This window comes from Bombus vosnesenskii, unplaced genomic scaffold (assembly GCF_011952255.1).
Source record: "Bombus vosnesenskii isolate JDL3184/JDL3185 unplaced genomic scaffold, Bvos_JDL3184-5_v1.1 scf7180000013265, whole genome shotgun sequence".
NCBI lineage: Eukaryota > Metazoa > Arthropoda > Insecta > Hymenoptera > Apidae > Bombus > Bombus vosnesenskii.
The window spans coordinates 2488290-2506335 of NW_022882925.1; the positions used below are offsets into that span (position 1 = coordinate 2488290).

Here is an 18046-nt window from a genome sequence, read left to right on the forward strand (position 1 = left end):
ATTTCAGCATTGTTGAGACAAAGCATGTCTCCGGTTGCGGACACCTTGATCGGTAGCTCGAAAAGCTCTGTGTCACAACCGATAATCGATTACTCCCGATACGTGAGGCGGTACACGTCGGGTCAAGAATGCGGTAGCTCGTATTGTAAGGAGCTCGGTTGCCGAGAGCATTTTCACTGTCTGGACTGCAGTGGTAGGGTCTTTGTGAAAAAGGAGGAAATGATCAGGCATTTCAAGTGGCACAAAAAGAGGGACGAATCTTTGCAGCACGGGTTCATGAGGTATTCGCCGACGGATGATTGCTCGGAGAGGCATCCGGGTCGTGCTTGCCCCCACAATAGAAAACAGACACACTACCACTGTATCCATGAAAATTGCGATAAGGTTTACATATCGACATCGGACGTGCAGATGCACGCCAACTACCATCGCAAGGACTCGGCTATCATACAAGAAGGTTTCCAGAGATTTCGCGCTACCGAGAGCTGTGCTACCGATCACTGTCCCTTCGTTGGCCAGCGGACCACGCACTTCCATTGTCGCCGACCAGGTTGCCGGTTCACCTTCAAGAACAAGGCTGACATGGGTAAAGAACTACTCGCAGTTCTCCCTTAAAATTAGAAATTATAGTCCTCTCTTTCCTAGATTATTCGTTGTGTTTACCGTGACAATATTAGCGATTTCTGTTTGCTTGCCGATATCTCTCTACAGTTAACCGTTTAGGTTGATCGAAAAGTTTTGTCGCCAGATTTTGCTGATACATGTATGTATTACAACTTCGTTCCGAGGGTTCCAGAGTTCCTAGGTAATTAAAGTGTACAGTGACCTACTTTCTAACTCGTGAATTGTTTCATGCTTTAAATGAGACCGAGGGGAGAATATATCAACAAGAAAAATAACAAATTCTACAACAACGAAGTAAATGAATTATCAGTAAATGAATTAACAATAGATATTATATTAAACGATTGATAGACATTTCAACTAAAACAATTCATTTCTATCCTTTCAAAGATCAAAAACGACAGAACTTTCCGATCTACCTAACACCTAATGCACCTAATACACCTAGTACCAATCTAGCCCAAGGTCCTTAACTGGTTTATTTAATAAGTTCCTTTCTCCGTCTTCTTCTTACAGACAAGCACAAATCGTACCACATCAAAGACGAGCAATTATCCCGCGACGGGTTCAAGAAATTCATGAAGTCCGAGGCGTGTCCCTTCGAGCAATGTCGTTTCTCACGCGTCTGCAATCACATCCATTGCATACGACCTCATTGCAGCTACGTTCTCCATTCATCCGGTCAGCTGTTTTCTCATAAACGAAAACACGAGCGTCATGAAACGGAATTGGCTTACAGAAAGTACAAGCAGATCAATGCTGTTGGCGGTATTCGACCGCCAGGATCATGGCCACCGGATGATCTCAGCACGCAGAGTCTCTCCTTGAGTCTTAATGGCGAAAGCTCGAACGAGGATAGAGGCTCGCCGTCGTATTATTCTTTGGATGATTCCTTTCAGAGTGGTAGCGACCTAGCGATGGATCTCACCGCGCCAACAACCACGGTCACTGCTAGTGGAAGTTCCACAGTGACTGTGGATCATCAGCATCAGCAGCAGCAACAGAGTCAGCAGCTTACTGCCACAGAACTTGCGTATCTGGTACCTGCGACAGCCGACTGTCCCTGTCACATAGGCAGGGAGCATCATCACTGCGGATTAGATCGCTGTGGTACAGCTCTGAAGGATCCTCGCGAAGTCAGGGAACATTTGAGAGAGCACGAGACTCAAGAGCGCATCACCGATGCCTTCTTCGAGGAAGGTGGCTGCGACGACAGTTGTCCGTATGCCGATAAGGAGAAACATTATCATTGTAATTGGGAGAACTGTCGCGAAGTAATCCTTTCGACTGACAAACCCTTCCGTCGACTGCAACATTATAAGATTCATGAATATAGTCGACAGTTAAATCTCTCTTGTTCTTCTCACGCTCTATCCTCTGATGTTACGTTAACGCACTTGACTAATATCGACGCGATGTTCAGGCGGAAGAGAGGCAGGCCTCCAAAAAATAGGGTTATCGAAATTTGGTCCGGCGGTGACCCAGCTACTCATACTCACGACTCTCCACAAGCGATCTTCACCAGTTTCAAGCTACCCAAACCTCAGACACCTAGTCTGACACCCAATCCTATGATCGAAGAGAGAGAAGGAAGTATCTCACCTTCGAACAGTCTCGGCGAACCAGAAGGATTCTCCACCTACAACCCAGACGGTTGTCCAGATCCGGCTTGTGTTCTCAGATCAACGAGACACCATCACTGCTCGCAGCTGAGGTGTCATTTCTCCACCGATAGACCCGACCAGCTACTGATGCATAGCAAAGACTTTCACGATAACGTCGACATACCGCCCGGCTTTGCCTTCTTCGATAAGATGGTAGATTGTCGACTGGCTGGCTGTCACAGTAATCGCGTTAATCGGCATTTTCACTGTACCAGGCCGAACTGCGGCTACTCCTTCGTCAGATACTCGACGATGGCGATGCACGAGAAACAGCACAGTAGTCACGACGATCGACCTGAATGCTCGTCGAACCAAGAATGTCAGACGCAAATTCAACCTATGGTTCAAGAAACGAAGCCGAGGATTCAAGTAAAGAATCCGGCTGAATTAATCGAAAAACCTGAGGAAAGCTTGGCCAGCGACATGGAGAACAGATCAATTATGGACGAAAAGGAATCGGAGATCCCCAGCCCAGATGTTAATAAGACCACCGGTAAGTGTAACTTTCAACATGGACACGAACCAGTGCACCTGTATAGTACTGTTTTATAGATGAGTTTTGTTTGGTAGTTACTTGAGATGTTTACCGAGACAGTTATCCAATCAATGCATGTCTTTTGCACGTACACGCACTCCAGCGTATATTACGATACACGTCAGCACTCCTTAATCCTTTCGATGTCACTATGAATTGTTAAGCTCGTCATTAGACTGCAAATATTTATGCAAATTCGTATTTTTATTTAATCCAATTAAAGAAATGGAATTTGGATAGATAAATGTTTTGTTTATCGAATATTATGATAAATATCATAATATTTTATGTTTTGAATACTTTATATATTCTTGCATGTTATCTTGCATTTTATGCATTTTTAATTTGTACACCTTTAAATTTTCTATAAATGCATAAAAATTCGCAGTCCACTTATAACAAAATGATTCTTGTCAAATTTTTCAATCATATCAATATTTTTTCTAATACTGCATTCTAATAGTGAGAAACTAGACTCACAACATAGTGGACTCGATATTATAAAAAATCCTTTCTTTAGTTAAAGTGTCTTATCTGGCATTTTTTCTTTTTCGAAATTCCCCGTGTCCTTACTCTTTTAAATAAAATTATAGTACACAGACTGTTATGGATAACTAAATATTAATAACTAAATATTATGAATTGAATAGAAATGACATTAAAATGTAAAACTTTTGTTTCTTCGGATATCTCAAAGTAGCAGCTGGAACATTTTAAGCACAGTACCGACGAATGAAAATTAGTCGGTTAATATTAAAAGAAATTAAACTATACTTTTGCTCCCCTGAGGAATATAAACCATAGATAAGGCTCGTTTTAGTTATGTGCCCTTCAATTCATTTAGCCTGCTCTCGAAAGGATTACAATACATTTCCCAATTATCCTTTATTTTATTCCTATTTTTGTTTTCATGTACATTATATTTTCTTGTTGCGTTTGATGTATCTATTGTACAAGGTGGTTGTAATTATAGTGGGAGGTATATTTGAAGTGTTGGTTGTTTGGTTGATTGTTGCTAGTGGTGAGGGCGGCTGGCACCTATTATCCGGTCAGTGGACCGCCGAGTGAACCCGCACTTCCGGGCGTCGTGCTATCCATGCGAACTTCCGTGCACCAAGGTTCGTGTCTCTTTCGACGACCAATTTTCTTGCCTTGAATTGTGTTCGATTAGTAATCAGTAAATAGTAAATCAGTCGTCGCCTTTCGCCTTCCGCATTTTTCAAAATTCGCACCTGTATTTACGCTAAACTTTTCCATTGCAGAGTCGCCGGTTCTTCCATCCACGTCTTCAGCGTCGCCGCATACCCTGTATGGACCAGAGCAGAGCTGTAGCAGGCCTTTCTGCAAATTAAAACGCAAAAACCATTATCACTGTAACGCCTGTAATCAAGCATTCTCCGAACTGGACCGACTGGTGGCACACATAGCGAAACATTCTACAGGCGCCATTCTCAGTCAACAGCAGCACGATCTAACCAGTCAGGCGCCTAGTCAAATGCAACACGACTATCTGACGCAATTATCGCAGAAGCACGACTTTATGGCGCAGAATGCTCAAATGGCTCAGAATATTCAGAATTTCCAGAATCAAATGCAACGTCAGATGCAGCAGACTCTGGGTCAAATTAGTCAACAGACCCAAGTGAAAGAGGTGAAAATCGAGCCAACGAGATGTGGCTCGGACGTGGGAGTTCAGAACGTTGCCAATGTTAAGAGAGAACCGAGTGAAGTATCGAGGGACGATGGAAACAATTCGGTGATGGATAACAACGAGAATGGCCAGTTGTCTCAGCCGAGTATGCCAACCAGTGTCCAACAATCGCCGGTTCCCACCAGCTTCGAACTCGACCTTAGCCACGGATTCCATTTTCCTAACCCTGCTGTAATGGCTGCTATGAATCAACAGATAGCCCTGATGAACCAAGCCCTGCCACCTTTCCTGCAGCATGGCGGCATGTACACTGGTGGTCCAGGGCTGATGTTTGCTCCAGGTTTACCTCCGACCAATTTTCTACCTCCAACCAGAGATGAAAATCCTTTGGCCTCGTTAGCTGCGAATCTTAATCTCAACAAGAGATCCCTGTCTCCACCTGATAGCAATTCTCCGGAGGCGAAGAAGCAGAGGCTTCACCATTCCATGCGGATGCTGAAGGACGAGCCTGTACCGGAGGGATACGTCAGGTCTGTGTTATGCTTTTCCTAGGTTGAAATTTTTACTGTGTTACGTTATATTTTATAATACAGGGTGAAATGTTTAAATAGGAATATCTAATTATTTTGTTATTTTATGAAATTTTTATGAAATTAATTTTACGAGAGAAATCCTTAGGACAAAGTCACATTATTTAAAGAGCCATATATAAGCATAAGACATACTTCTTCTCCAGGTCATTTTCTCAGATTTCAAGGTCATCTAGAATAGGATACTAGTGTCTAGAAGTATACTTAACGCTTACGAGTTATTTCTATTCTAATTTCATCAAATTTAATGCATGAATCAATTTCGACCCAAAAGCCTCTATGCTTTTTCATATACAATAAAAAAGACAATGATATTCTGAGAAAATTCGTCCCATCGCTAAATGTGTCCATTTAATACAAATTAATAATATTTAATACAAATAATTAAAATATCTAGTAATAATATTAGACACAACGATAAATAGTAATAGCGGGATGTAAATTTTTATTTATAAGTCACGTAAGTAACGATTTTAATTTCCATTTCAGGTTCAGATTCAACGAAGACTGTAGGTACCCGCACTGCGGCTACAGAGAGCACCAGACACATTTCCATTGCATGCGTCAAGACTGTGGCTACTCGTTCTGCGACAAAACGCGTTTCGTTCAGCACACGGCGAGACACGAGCGTCTCGACACTCTAATGGGCGGCGATTTCCAACAATATAGAGCCAATGTTCCCTGTGGAAGAGCACAGTGTGCCTACACCTCTTCGTTAGGCTCGATGCAGAACAAGGCTTCGCACTTTCACTGTTTGAAATGCGATTTCGTCTGCACAGATACGAACAAAGTGGTCGCTCACAGGCGACAGCATGCGAAATTGGACAGTATCGCGGCGGCCGGTTTTCAGAAATTCACACCGAGTCAGCCTTGCGGTGGTGTCCAATGTCAGCATTCCGGTAAACAGACACACTACCACTGTCTTCAGTGTCAGTACGCTGTTCTGGGCCTAGCGCAGATGTCTGCTCACAAGTATCGACACATGGATACATAACGACGTTCACCGGAGCTGCCACTCGTTGGAGAAGACTCAAGAAAGACAATTCTCTGGTCCCCGGTAGACATTCCTTGAAGAGTCCAGGCCCGAAGCCGAAGAAAGAGTAAGGAAGCAGCGGGGGGCTGGATCCAGCCGACAAATTCGGATCTCGCTGATGAAATCTGATTACAAGAGGACCGAGGGAGGAGTAAACTAAAAAAGACAATTTCATGCACCCTGTAGACATTCCCTGCAGAATTTCGCTCGCGATTGTCCATGCCCGATACGCACAACGCGTATGTACGTTTGTTCGTCGAGGCTGGATGATTAGGAGCAGACCCCGACCGCGGCCTAGTCATTAATCTTCAGCCGTTCTATCGACCAGGAGAAATCGATAGCTCTTGGCGGCGTATGTGTCTTCTCGTTCGGATCGAAACAGCATATGTATATATACATATATATATACATATATATCGGTCGATGCATCGAATAGAACTGTTCAGTCAAACTCGATGACTTCGTACTTACCAGAGGAGATATTTATTAACTGAATGACGATCATTTTTTTTTTTTTAATATTTTCACGATCCTTCTCGAATCGTCTCGGCGATGGGCGAAGAAGTGGAGAAGAATTTTTGAAGAATTTTGAATGAATTTCGTGTCACAGAATGATTTCGTGATGAAAGAGATCTATGGAACGACGGAAGAAACCTGGCATAGAACCGTAGACAATAAACATGAACGACAAGTCTATCTTATAGCTTTAGATCGCGAGGATAAAAGACAAACTATAATATTTAAAATAGAAAAAGACCTTGTACATTTCGTTTTCCTTCTTTGTTTTCCTCATATTTTTTTTTTTTTTTTTTTAGTATCGCTCGCGTACCCTCCGCGAAATTAGTCGTCACGACGATTTAGCTCCTAGAATATAGATAGTTAATATATGTAAAGAACTGATACGCGAGAGAGAAAAAGCTCGAATCTCTTTGCAGAGAACTTATTAATGAAATTTACTGAAACTCGAGTCCAGGATTATATAGTTCAGACTGTTGTTTTTCTATGTAAATGATCACCGGCAAGAAAGGCGAGTTAAAAAGACAAGAACATTGTGTCTAGTCCATCGCGTCATTGATGATCGTTGCTAATTAATGCCGAAGAATTTTCCAAAAATTCACGGTAATTGGTAAAATGAAAACATATAGCAAAGAGATCGTTCGTCAATGATGCAATGATTTTTCTACGATTGTTCACAGTTTTCCTTTTTTTTTTCTTTTTTCTTTTAATAAGAACTCACAGTTGTTTCCTTAGTTCCTCTTTTATATCGACAAAGGAACTTGCATAGCCGAAATGGTAGCGACTCGTACTAAAGATTATACGCTTTCTCGGGACACGTGCCACGACTAGGAGGGTATGCGTTTCTCATTAATCGTATTACGAACAGTATTGATAAAAAAAGGATATAAAGTAATAAAAAAAAAAGAAAAAACTGCAAGAAAACTGAGAGTTAACAAAAAGACTGCCAGCCAAGACGAGACAGGGCGAACACAGATCAAGGATGATTCAGTGACTCTTGTTCGCTTTTCAGGCAACCGTTGCTTGTTGTAATTTTAAAGGAGTTTTAAAGGAGAAGCATGTACGAAAGGTATACTTTAAAATGCGAATGCTCGAAATAGAAGATCGGCTGGTGTGCGTTTTAGATGCGGTGCGTATCGGAAACGATAGGAATTCTCGCGTTCCTGTTCCCAGGGGATACTCAGCAATGTTACGATATCATTAATTTGGTAAAGAAGTAGGATTTCTACTGGAAAAATATTTTCATTCGTCTCAATATCGGAGCGATCGTATGCAGCAAATTTGAGTAGAAAGAGCTTTTCCATTTTCCGAAATATCAATTAAAGAAGCTTCGTCTCTCTAAAAGTTTATCCTTTTAAAGTTGCCAAACATCACAGTATGCGTTTATCTATTAATTTAAAAAATTAATATTTTATAATTTTATTATTCTCTTTAATATCCTATAGGATACCAATTTTAACAATTCCTATGCAAATTTTCCACTTTATTTATCGTATCATTGGAGCTTCCTCCCCTGCTAAAAAAAAAAGACGATCGACGAGTAACACGACGGACCTAAAGAAGACAGTGAATTGCGTATTTTCTCGCGGAATACGATCAACTATGTAGCTTTTAGAGTGTGCATAATCCCACCGGGATGAAATGTAAGCGTGCGAGCGTTGGATGATGACGCGCTAGGGTGCCTTTAGAGTTTTCCCCGAACTTGTAGGACCGTGCCTTAGCAACAATGACCGATTATTTACACAAATTCTTTTAATACGAACGATAATGAAAAGAATAAGAAAAAAAAAGACACACTGCAACGATGTGAAACACGATCGTAGGAAGTTAGTGCCTTAAAGAAGCGCGTCGAAATACAAGAAAAACAAAAAAAGAAAAAAGAAAAGAAAGAAAGAAAATGAAAACTCAGTCGCCAAGAATTATCCTGTCATTATTTTATAAACAATATCGGAGATAATATTAGTTTGTTTGGAATTTTATACACCAATAGAAATTTTAGATGCTTGTATATGCGATTAAAGGAGTTAGAAACTTTGCGACTGATAAGGATTCTTCGTTTTTTAGACACTTTTTTCCACGTGTCGTGAGTCGAGAGTCACGAAGACGAGAATTTAGCTCGTCATTTTGGAGGCCCGCTTTTTGTAAATTTCGTTTGAAGATTTTTCAATTCCACACTTTTACAATTCAAGCGATTGAAAATTCCTAACATTCGAAAGGTTCTATCATAAAAGACAGTCGTTCGTTTACAAAAGAATTCGAGCAGGCTTTTTTAAAACCTTTTACTGCTACAGAAAACTGCTTCTCTCGCGTATTTTAACAATTTGCCGTAGTTCGTGTTAAAAATGAAATTTTAAGAAGTACGAAGAGAATCCTAAAAATTCTTCTATACGTTTTAACGATATTCTTAATAATTTATATGGAACGTCGAATTCCAAGAACAATCAGGAGAATTTTGAAAATTCTTACATTGTTACAGCAACGATTCTCCCACGTTTATTATTCTCAATAATTTGTATCAACCATCAAACTTTCACGATATTCAAGAACAAAAAGCGGGTGCTCGGCGATCCAGGACGAGCCTTCCCAAACTCAACCCCAATCTTTTCCCCTATTAGTCTCTACTAGTATATCATTCCACTAGCAAGGTTACGCGTGTCAACGAAGTCGATTAGTCATAAAACGGTCCCCGTCCTCTCGCGATCGAGCAAAAATCGCGCCAAACTTCGCGACCTCGATCTCTCGCTGTTTTATCTCGGTAATCGCGAGATTGTTCAAACTATTCGCGAGAGATCTCACGAATTGTACGTGTCGAAGCTTCGAGGAGAAGCGGAGGATCGTGGATAAGCTGCTTGAGAGCCGAGCCATTATTAAACGAGTGCCATAAACGATGTAGAGTCTCTCTCTCGAGCGCCTGTCGCTTTCAATTCCTCTTTCGCGCGCGATAGAAACGCGCGAAGAACGACGAAGAACCTGAACCGAAGCTGTAAAATATTTATTGTAAATCGCGATACGAGCGCGTTTTGTGGTCTGGCGAGGATCGAAGTCGGCGAGATCGCGAGAGGATCGAGCGTTCAGAGGGTGAACCAACCTCGATGGATCATCGCGAGAGACTTGGAAAGAAATAAAGAGAGAGAGAAAGAGAGAGAGAGAGAGAGAGAGAACGAAAGAGAGAGAGAGTGTATGTTTGGTGTAGCGACGATGAACTGAGGTTGCCTTATAACTATCGAGCCTATATTATATATATATATATATAAATATATATATATAAATAGAAATATATATTATTGTGAAGATTATCGATGACAATGGAGAAAAAATACTAAGTAACGATGGAAGTATGTATGGGTATGTTTATGCGTGCATGTATGTTTGTGTGCGCGTGTGTGAGAGGGAGAAATTGTGTAAAAGAGTGATATATGTATACCAGTAGAAAGAAAAAAAACGTACTATTGTTTGTGGAAAGTTGAGAGAAAGGAAAATTTATCGTACGGTCATTAGTATTAAAATACCTGCTGTATGGATGTAAGAGAAAAGAAAGCTATTATATAATTTTATCTATTATTATTAATTATTATTAATTATTAATTAATATTCTCTATTATTATTATTATTATTATTATTATATTATGAATGAATATCGGAAACACACACCTTATGTAGCTGTGATTTTGCTTTCGAACAAGTAAAGATTAAAAATATTTATAGCAACGAGAAGCATTTTGTCATTTCATCAAATATTCTGGCTATCGAAGAAACGAAAGTAGAATCAGATATTTTTCTAACAAGATAAGCCGTTGTGTCGAAGGTCCACGATAAAAGATTCTTCGTTTGGAGCAAGAAAAAAGATGACATAGCTATCGATATGTTTTTTTTTATACTTTCGTATCATCGAAAGAAAAAGCTGAATCGAAAGTAGACGAATTGACATTCCAAAGGAATTTCAAGATCACAAGATCTGCTGAAAGCGGAGTTTGACAAAATATTTTCGAAATTCTTTCTCCAAAGCAACCACTTTGCAGTCGAAGCAGCTTCCAAAACAGTTTTATTATTCAGCAACTGTTCCCATGAAATACTTAACTTCTAAGTATATACTTACGATAGCCAGTTTATATTCCAGAAAACCATCAATAAACTGTAGAAATTGAAACCGAATGAAGTTCACAAGCAACGAGGAAAGACTCACATTTTTATTCGCTTGTTTCATTCCGATGTCGCTCTGTGACTAGAAACGAGTAATTTAAAAACGTGTGCTTTCCACAAGCATCCTTTAATTATTCAGGCAAAGAATATTTCAATATTGATCATTTTTATATTGTAAATTAGTATCCGGTAAACAATATTTCTAAATTAAACGAAGGACGTTCGCCATGTTATCTCAGCGTCTATAAACCACTGTACGAAATTAATTTATTTCCATTTTATAGATCGTGCTCTCGGCAAAGGTACGCGAAACAGTTTAAAAATGACAAATAGAACATTGTAGTATATGATACGTATAGGAAGAGGGCAGAATTAATTCGAAGGGAATTTTCACCAGTTAATTAACATCGTAAAGCATCGTACATAGAAACGTTGAAGCAATCTTCGTGTCATTTATCTCCTCTGGCCGTTTCCTCCGCTACTATATCGCTTGGAAACTTTAATTACAAATTGGTTTAATTAATAGTTACTCGAAGGCTAGTGAAACAACACAATTACATCGTCTAAGAGAAAGATGGTAGATATTGGCAGAATTTTTCAGTTCTTATCTAATTTCAATGAACCAACTGAACCAATGAACACTGAATTTCAATGAAATCGAGAACGAGATCGTAATTTTGTAAATAAATCTTCGCGAGGCGAGACAAGCTTTGGTTATCGATTAGTTATCGAAAGATTTTGCGCAATAATTCAGTTTATCGAAAGTTTGACGTAATGACAACGACATGGGCGAACTAGTTATTTGCTTTCTCATTTCTTTTCCTTTCTTTTCCTTTCTTTTTTTTTCTTTTTTTTTTTGGATGCTGTTTACTGGGCGGTTTATCAACTGGTTTATCGCTCAATTTACTAAACATAATCTAATGAATAACATTGATTAATCGCTTGGCAACATGAACATGGTTAGCTCATAGTTATCTGTTAAAAATGTTAAGATAAATATACGTATTTATTGAAATAAGAAAACATTTGTATTTCGTAACGCTTTGGCATAAATAATAATATTTACCAAATACGCGGCGTATAGCAACAGCTAAACTTTGCCAGTACATTCTATACTCTATTTAAATGAGAAGGATACATTAGATAAATATAGAGATTATTTAAATTTAATTAAAGAGATATACAGGGTGATTGGTAACTGGTGGTACAAGCGTAAAGGGGGTGATTTTACGCGAAAAAAGAAGTCGAAAATATGGAATAAAAATTTTTTTTTTTTTTTAATTTTTCCATCGAGACAACGATCTACAGTGAGTTATAACGAGACGCGATAAAGTGCACGCGTACCGAGCGAAAATTCAAAGTCGATTTTCTCGAAAACAAAACCTCAAACGAAAAATGTTTATTCTATATTTTCGACTTCTTTTTTCGCGTAGAATCACTCCCTTTCCGCTTGTACCACCAGTTACCAACCACCCTGTAGAAGATAGAGTAAGTAAATAAAATAAATAGAAGAATAAGCACAAGCAATTTTATGAAAATATCGATTTTATAATATTATTTTATTGTTAATAAAGATAGAGAATTAGCAATATTGATAATATGAGTAATCAGTGATAAAGCGTAGAAAAGGAAATTAAGGGAGTATTATTTGACCAAAGTTCTACAATTTTATTTACGTACTTCTGTAATTTTATTTAAATGCTATTTTCTTCGGTGTAAATTAAATTTAAGTGAGTCAATATCCAATTACTCTATCTGAAAAGCAAACATAAAAAATACAATAGCGTGTTGCCTTTAATATTCCGCTATCTTGACTCCGAATGATTGATCGAAGGCTACTGATCTCTTCTTTAAACCCTCCATTTACGATGACTACAAAATCTTCCCCATTCTCAAATGCCGAAAGTGCATCTGCAAAATTCATATAAAATGCTAGAAAAATTTACAAAATTTATAATAAATAACAATTAATTAAATATTCTGCTCTTTTTTTGCCATTTTGCTAAGAATAAAGATCAAGTTGGTGTGCAGACTGAAACACACGACAGCCACGTGTGAGGTGGGTCTAATCGATCCAGGGGAAGGGTCAGATCACGTGCAGCGATAGCGATGACGAAAAACGAGCGAATACCCTCGGTGAATCAAACTTTTCATTGATCTACTGGCAGCAAACGCTAGTTCTCCTGCGCAACATCGACTCTTCGAGGTCTTTTGACTTTCCGATATAACTCCAGCGACGTTATTTTGGAAAAATCTTGCACGTGTGACGGTTAGTCGTGGTGGTGGTGACATAAGAACAGATAAAAGTAAGAGATTTTGGAAGATTTGTTGAAATTTGTCGATGTTTGACCTGCCAATCGTTTGATGGTTTGATCGAAAATTTCTACGTTTTCTTATGCAAAATGCAAAGGAAGACGATAAAATCAAAGAAATAATTAAAGTACAATAAATTGCAAATTAATAAATACAGGCAAATCAATTGATCGATTAGAGATTAAATAGATTTCTCTTGTTGCAAATGTAAATAGAACGTAATTTATTCTTAACAGATATGAAACGAGCTGTAGGAAGGGGTTGGACTTGCGGATAAAAGAATTAATTGTATCAAAGTGTCCTGTATTACTTGGTTAACATTTTGATGAAATTAGGATTAAATGACGATTATAAAACAATTTTTGTATATTCTGCAAGCCTTAGGAACATAGTTTGCATTTTAAATGACTCTTTTAGCCTAGCAGGTGGAATAATAAATTAGAAATAAGGTATAATATAAAAATGTAATTACTATATATCGGAAGGAACAAAGTATCAGTTTGAAAAATGCCATAAATTCAGATATCCGAGTTATTAATGATAGTAGTTAATTTGGATTTAATGGTAGTTTAATTATAGGAGAATACTTGAATTACTTTTTACACTACGACTAGTTTTACATTCACAACTCGTTATTCGTTCTAATTGAAGTAGAATTAATTTATGTTTCCTGTATGTTTACACTAGCATAGTAGAGAGAAAAAGAAAGAGAGTCTCTCTTTCTACAGGCACTTGCATCGTCTGTCTTTGTCGCATACTATATCCTCTCTTATTAGCATCACTCGTGATGTCTGTCTTCGTTGTACACTGTATCCTCTCCTTTCACCGCTCGTATCATTTGTCCTTATCGCACACTGTAGCCCTCCTTGTCTGCGGTCAAGTCATGTCTGGCCATCTATCAGATAATGAAGGAACTGAAACTTGAAGCGTTTACGCATAGATGGCAGGACATGGCTTGTCCAATACACGTTTCGGACCAAGAAGCTCGATTTCTACGTTCGGACGTGCCACGTTCTGCCATCTGTTACGTACTAAAGGAACTGAGACTTGAGGCGTTTACGCATAGATGGCAGGACGTGGCTTGTCCAACACACGTTTCGGACCAAGAAGCTCGATTTCTGCGTTCGGACGTGCCACGTTCTGCCATCTGTTATGTACTAAAGGAACTGAGACTTGAGGCGTTTAAGCATAGATGGCAGCACATGGTTTATCCAACACACGTTCAAACCAAGGAGCTCGATTTCTGTGTTCGGATGTGCATCGTTCTGCCATCTATGCGTGATCGCACAAAATTTCAGTTCCACCACCATGTACTAGATGACACTGCACAAGTTAACCGCAGACGAGGAGTGGGATAGATTAACTTTCGGTACTTATAATTTAATTTAATTGTGATTAGGACTATTTTTCGTGTTTCTCGTTTTTGTACATTGGTTTAAAGCTTCTGAACGTTGCTTCTCGTTTAAGCGTTGCGTTTGGTCACTCTAGGATAGCTGGACTGGCAATGCAACGGGTGGACAGTTGATTAACTATAGCTTAATGTTTATTAAGACCTTTTAATAATGTATACACATGCATTATATATATTTTATAGTCCTATCACTATGGTTATGGTATCTTAATTTAGCATCTAACAATTATCTTTATAAATTAATAATTCACGTTTTCTTCGTAGCTTCTCTAATTCAATCAGAATTTCTGCAATAATTCAAGAACAGGGAATATTTTTCTATTTTCCATATTGTTCGCTGAACAGCAAATCGCACTAGTTATTATAGTCAGAAATAATCTTGTTCGCTGCCTTATGACTCTTACTGTCCTCATCCTGGCTTATGAAGAAAATCCTGCAGATACAAAATTACACGCGTTAAATGAAGGATTTATGTAGAATGGAAATATTATTGGGTAGCTTGTAGAACGTGCAAGGATAATATGGAAGTGGTGAAGAATACAATCGATCCAAAGTTTAAAATTTAGAATTTTATGCGATGTGTTTAAATATGACGAAGCAAACGGTTTTGAAATAAATTACTATGCTAAATTATAAGGTCATAATCTATTTACATATTTCTTAGAATTTCTTGTATATAACACAATATATTCATGAGATATTCATAAGATATACAAGTTATCATATAAATATTGCAACAGAATATGAGATAATTATTGCAAAATTATATTAAATATGTGCGCCGTTGATTATCAAATGAATATATGTCCAGATATCTCATATGTTTCTTTTAAAACACCTAATCTTATACACAATTGCATAATATTATATATACATTTCCGCATGTTCTATGTCGACTTTGAATGCATCTACATCTATATATTTCCTTTTCTTTTTTTATATCTAAACGGTTGCAATAATTGCAAGTTATGTAATTACTATTTATATTTATCATATAATGATCCAATGTTCATACAAATATTGTATAATATCATATACTATATGATACGAATGTATAAGCAATACATTTATTCTTGCTGAGGCAGCAAAGCTCTTCACATTTTTCTGGAATTAAACGAATTTGTAATTGCGCAGAAATTATACAACGCAACAAGATCGAAGCGTAATAAATTAACAGCTGAATAAACATTCTATATAGATAGAAAGATATAAAATTTTTTAATACTTTATCTAGAGAAAAAAAATATATAGAGTTAAATAAAACATATACAATAATAAATATATAAGATTATAGTTTCTCTAACACTAGAACTATTGGGAATAGTACGTTGTATCATGCCGATGATAGTTTAGATTAAAATACGCTGCCATAAGTGTTTTACTGTCGCAATACTTTAATAAACTTTACTTTATTTAACGTTACTCGCCATAAGACACATACGGAGTTCTGAAGGTCATAGTAGCGTAAGTTAGTTTTCATAAATTAAAATTTGGTAAAAATTAATTGTACTTCTCCAAGTCACGAAAACGTATTGCGACGAAGAATAAAGTTATAACTTAATTAATTATGAAATTAGAGTGACGATACTTTTCAAGGTTGAGATATACATATATATGTGAGGGTGTGTGTGTAAGTAAATTACAGCGCTGAAAATTTTATCTTATATACACCATTATGATCTTTAGTTCGTCGTATGACGCGAATGAAATGACAAATTTATAATAAAAAAAAAAATGAACCACAAAATGAAAAGAGTGAAAAAATATTCAATTTGTACTAAAAGCATGTCCTAATACTTATGGCTGACAGTGTAAAAGAATTAAAATGAGAAGTATATGTAGAGAGATATTATAACGTAAAATGAAGAATAACATTTCATCTGCAGATTTTATAAAACGTCGCAAAAAATCCCTAAATACGTATCTTTTTAAAGGTATAAAATTTTGAAAAGATATATAAGATATAGATAAATCAATATCTCGTATAAAATTCTCAAAAATTTACCGCTGTATATTTATAAAATTCCTATGAAAAACTATCGATTGGACATTTTCATAATTCTGGTAGTTCTAATATTGAAGTTTATTGTAGCACGTCGAAGCTCGTTTCTAGTAACCGAGGTCATGGATTAATCGGAATTCCAAAGATCCTCGTCTATTTTAAAGAATAATTAGCGATTCTGCCAATCAGCTGACTCGAGACTTGTACTCGAGAAAAAGCTGCAAAGAATAAAATACATCCAGTGATTCCTTATCACAAAATGCAAATTAGATGAGGATAAACAAGTTCGAACAAACGAACAAGTATCTGTAAACTAGTTAATTTTATGCCAAAAATATCTATGCTATTGACTGTAACCGGCGATCTTTGCGTTTTTGATTGTACAAAAATGATTACCATGCGTCTTTCGTTATTATCGTCAACTACCTTCTGTAAAAAAGGAAAACCAGACAAGCTTAATGAGTTTTGTGTAATCTTAAGATATCGAATTCGCTTGATTAACTTACATTTTTCATCATGGGACATGTTTCAGCGTCTGTTGTTATCACACGTTCCTTGCCATCAAGTTGTGGTTCTCTGAAAAAATGCAGATAAATTTACACAGTGATAGCTGTGTTTTTTTTTTTTTTTGAATATTCGATTTTACGCAAATAACGTGTAATCGTAAAAAATATTCTCATGTCTTCAATTATGACATACTCGATTTTCTGGAAAGATAAGGACCAAATAAACTTACAATAATCTCTGCTGTTTAAAATATGTAATTCCTACAACTTACTTACGATTTTTATCGAAGAGGATATTTGCACGTTTCTAGTTACGACACGTTCCTCGTTATCAGCTAAGATGTCCTGAAAGTAAAACGAAAACCAAACAAAGTTGGAAGAATTTTAACTCGATGAAACATTCAATCTTCCTTCGAGATAGTATTTTTAATCATAGAAAATGTCTATACTATACTTGTATCTTACAATCACATTTTTGATTCTTTGATACGAGTAGACTGCATAATACTTGACTAATCTTTTCTTCTTGAAATATCAAACATATGCGATTAATTCACGTGTGTCCTTGTCGCTGCAATTCTATATATTATACAGAAATTGTTCACGCACTCTCAGTTATTATATATCCGCTACCTCCGACTAAAGAAAAGAAAAAAAAATGAATAAAGAGAATCAGAGAAATCTAAAACAATCTTTGTTCTATACAGTACCAAATACATGTTATCGATTTATATTTGCATTTTTAATCCTGTAAAATATTCACACACTTGCATCTACCATGCGTCTTTCGTCGCTTCAATTCTTTAAACAAAGAGAAACCTTGTTTAAAGTAATTTTTACTTCTTAAAATACTCGACGGACAGCTCCGACTGAAATTTTCCATCTTCCATCCATTTTAAACGACGTTAGAGAATATTAACGCATTCACGGTTATTACGCGTGCTTTCTCATCATCTCCTACTTTCTGATAAAAGAAGAAGTAGGAAGATATACATATTAAACTCAGAAGAATTTTTCCGCCATGAAATATCAAATCCACGCGATTAACTTACACGATCGAT

General features: G+C 37.2%; 1 protein-coding gene and 1 long non-coding RNA gene across 5 annotated transcripts in view; one reads left to right on the plus strand and one right to left on the minus strand.

Moving 5' to 3' along the window:
* The window catches only part of LOC117243443, a 122714-nt gene extending 112393 nt beyond the window's left edge, over positions 1-10321 (plus strand). For 2 of the 4 annotated variants that reach the window (XM_033510946.1, XM_033510945.1), the window contains 5 exons: positions 8-586; positions 1141-2781; positions 3843-3941; positions 4086-5004; positions 5554-10321. In XM_033510946.1, coding sequence (XP_033366837.1) covers positions 8-586; positions 1141-2781; positions 3843-3941; positions 4086-5004; positions 5554-6058 — 3743 coding nt within the window. In that variant the 3' untranslated portion in view covers positions 6059-10321. The remainder of the gene's footprint in view (positions 1-7; positions 587-1140; positions 2782-3842; positions 3942-4085; positions 5005-5553) is intronic. The other 2 variants (XM_033510947.1, XM_033510949.1) reach the window with 2 other exon arrangements.
* Positions 10322-16927: 6606 nt separating this feature from the next.
* LOC117243307 lies at positions 16928-17373 on the minus strand. Its single transcript, XR_004495437.1, has 3 exons — positions 17262-17373; positions 17135-17186; positions 16928-17053 (listed from the first exon to the last, which is right to left on the minus strand). It is a non-coding gene; the product is annotated as an uncharacterized LOC117243307 (long non-coding RNA).
* Positions 17374-18046: the final 673 nt, after the last annotated feature.